General features: G+C 64.8%; 1 protein-coding gene across 2 annotated transcripts in view; it reads right to left on the bottom strand.

Annotated features, from left to right (window-relative positions):
- SLA2 (Src-like-adaptor 2) overlaps positions 1-2,354 on the bottom strand; it is a 4,141-nt gene that overhangs the window by 1,430 nt on the left and 357 nt on the right. Inside the window, exons 2-6 of one of the 2 annotated variants that reach the window (XM_014961157.1) lie at positions 1,677-1,812; positions 1,484-1,577; positions 1,283-1,369; positions 911-1,014; positions 75-224 (exon numbers count right to left, since the gene is read on the bottom strand). In XM_014961157.1, the coding sequence (XP_014816643.1) occupies positions 75-224; positions 911-1,014; positions 1,283-1,369; positions 1,484-1,577; positions 1,677-1,764 (523 nt within the window). In that variant the 5' untranslated portion in view covers positions 1,765-1,812. The remainder of the gene's footprint in view (positions 1-74; positions 225-910; positions 1,015-1,282; positions 1,370-1,483; positions 1,578-1,676; positions 1,813-2,354) is intronic. The other variant, XM_014961158.1, reaches the window with a different exon arrangement.

Raw genomic sequence — 2,354 nt, 5'->3', positions numbered from 1 at the left:
GGGCATCCCCCTGCCCTCCCCCTCCCACTCCCCCCCCGAGACTGGGGGCACTGGGGGGGCCAGCAGGGTGTTACCAGAGTAGTGGTCCACCAGGTCATGTAGGCTGGGGAAGGTGAGCCCAGGTGAGATGTAGAGCCAGCCGTTCTCCAGGCGGTGGATGCGGTAGTGTGTCACTGAGTCCCAGGAGGCGCGCTCGCTGCGGCGCACTGACAGTGAGTAGCAGCCTGCAGGGACGGGGGGGCTGCCATAGGCACCTGCTCAGCCCCACTGCTCTGCACTCTCCCACACGGGGGATTTTATTGCCCCACAGGTGACCAGCAGCACCCATCTCCCTATGGGGCTACATGACTGCAAGCATCCTTGTGGCAGCCCCATGCCATGAGCTCCTCCAACTATGGTCTGTGGAAGTGCTGGGCCAGTGGATGACCATGTGAAGCTGCCTGCCATGTCCCACGCACCCTCAGCATTGAGTGCTGTGGCTCTGTGCCTGAGTGTGCACTTCAGGGGCCGTGCAGGGATGGGCCATCCCCAGCCCCATGGCCCACTACGTGCCCAGGTGGCTGCGGAGCCACGAAGCACCGGTGCATCAGCTGTGTGCACCGCGGCACCCGGCAGGATCACCTCACGGGGTCCCCTCCACACCTTGTCATGATGGGGCCCAGTTTCATTTCAAAGGCTGAACCTTTTCACTTCTCTGCCTAACCAAAAGCTGCAGGAAGCCTGCTGGTGGTTTTTTCTCTTGGGGCCCCCTGGCAGGGCTCAGCACGCAGTGGGGACCAGCAGCGCCAGGAAACCGCCCCGCAGGGCAGGCCCTGCCACCAGGTGCCAGTGATGGAGGATCAGCCCCATTTGACACCCCAGTGGGGATGGCTGGGAGGGCGTACAGCAGATGGTGCTCAAGGGCTCTCACCTCGCCTGGTCTGGCTCTCCCGTATCAGGAAGGACCCACTGCGGTTGCCTGGCCGGAGCAGCATCTCCTCTGCCTTCTGCCGGCTGACGCCCTCGTACAGCCACCTGCAGAGGTAGTGGGCACTGGCAGAGTCTCTCCAGGCTGCAGAGGGACACCCAGCACCCGGGCCAGGACAGAGGAAACAGCTTGGGCTGCAGCAGCACATGTCCTGGGGATACCCTGACAGAGCATGCTGCCTCCCCCAGCCCCCAGTGCTGCTCCTCAGCCCAGGGAGAGAAAAGAGGCAGGATGTTCTGACACGGTGGCTGAGGGTTGGCCAGGCTCTCTGCAGTGGGCCCATGTCCCCTGGGGTGGACCCTTCCCAGCATTTACCTGTGTCTGACCTTGGCCACGCAGCTGCTGGGGACATGACATTCCTTGCCAGACACCTTGGATGCCACCAGCCACCACTCCCCATCCCTGTGAGGAAGGAGGACAAGCCATCTTGAGGGTCTGAGGCTTCTGGGTTCAGGGAGGGGACCCCCAGGATGGCCCCACGGGCTGCAGGAATGTCCACTCAGTGTGGGGACTTACTCGGAGAGGACACGGAGCTGCTCCCCCATCCTCAGGACGGCAGCCGCTCCTGCGCCGGAGGGGAAGTCACAGAGGGCCAGGAAGCTGCTGGGGGCTGCGAGGAAGGTGAGGGGGTTCAGGGCTCCCCCAGCCGGGCCAGGAGGATGGGCACACCGAGGGATGCTGGCCAAGCTGGCACCTGCCTGGCACTTACCTGCCTGTATGGGCAGTGGGGGCTGCGTGGTGTCGGCAACCACTGGCGGGATGCTGAGTGGCTTCTCCCGGCTGGGCAGGCTCCCCATCCTGTGGGTTCAGCCCTCGCCCCCTGCCCACAGCCTCAGCTGCTGCTGCTGGGAGGGAAGGAGAGGCTCAGGCAGTTCCCTGTGGAGCCACAAGCCCCATGGCATGGCCATGTCAAGGTACAGGCTTGTGGGTCACAGGGCAGGGCACTGCTGTGGGGTGATGCCAGCACAATGGCTCCCAAGAAAAGCAGGGCCAGGGCAGGGCTCTGTGCTGGGGCTGAGCCTGGCAGCAGCTCCCCAGAGAGCCCTTTGAGGAACCTCTGGATGGCAGGTGGGGACTTGCAGCCCCAGCTGGGGAGGGCCCCAGAACAGGGCATCCACATCCCCATGGTTGCCCCATGCCCCTGGCCACGCTCAGTGCTGCCATCCCACCCCAGCCCAGGGTCCCCTGGTGCATGGGGCACCCCTGTCCTAACGCAGCAAGCTGCCAGGTCCCATGGGGAGCACAGCAGCTATGGGGACACCCCTCTGCCTGTTTCAGTTCCTCGGCCATGGAGACATGCAGCTAAAGCTGGGTGTGACCTGGTCGCACCATGGGGTGCACCCCCAACCCCCCCCCCCGCAACCTGCTGCTGCGCTCGGGGGAGGGG

The sequence above is a fragment of the Calidris pugnax genome, unplaced genomic scaffold, assembly GCF_001431845.1.
Source record: "Calidris pugnax isolate Ruff unplaced genomic scaffold, ASM143184v1 scaffold518, whole genome shotgun sequence".
Taxonomy (NCBI): domain Eukaryota; kingdom Metazoa; phylum Chordata; class Aves; order Charadriiformes; family Scolopacidae; genus Calidris; species Calidris pugnax.
This window is presented reverse-complemented; position numbering and strand designations above follow the sequence as displayed.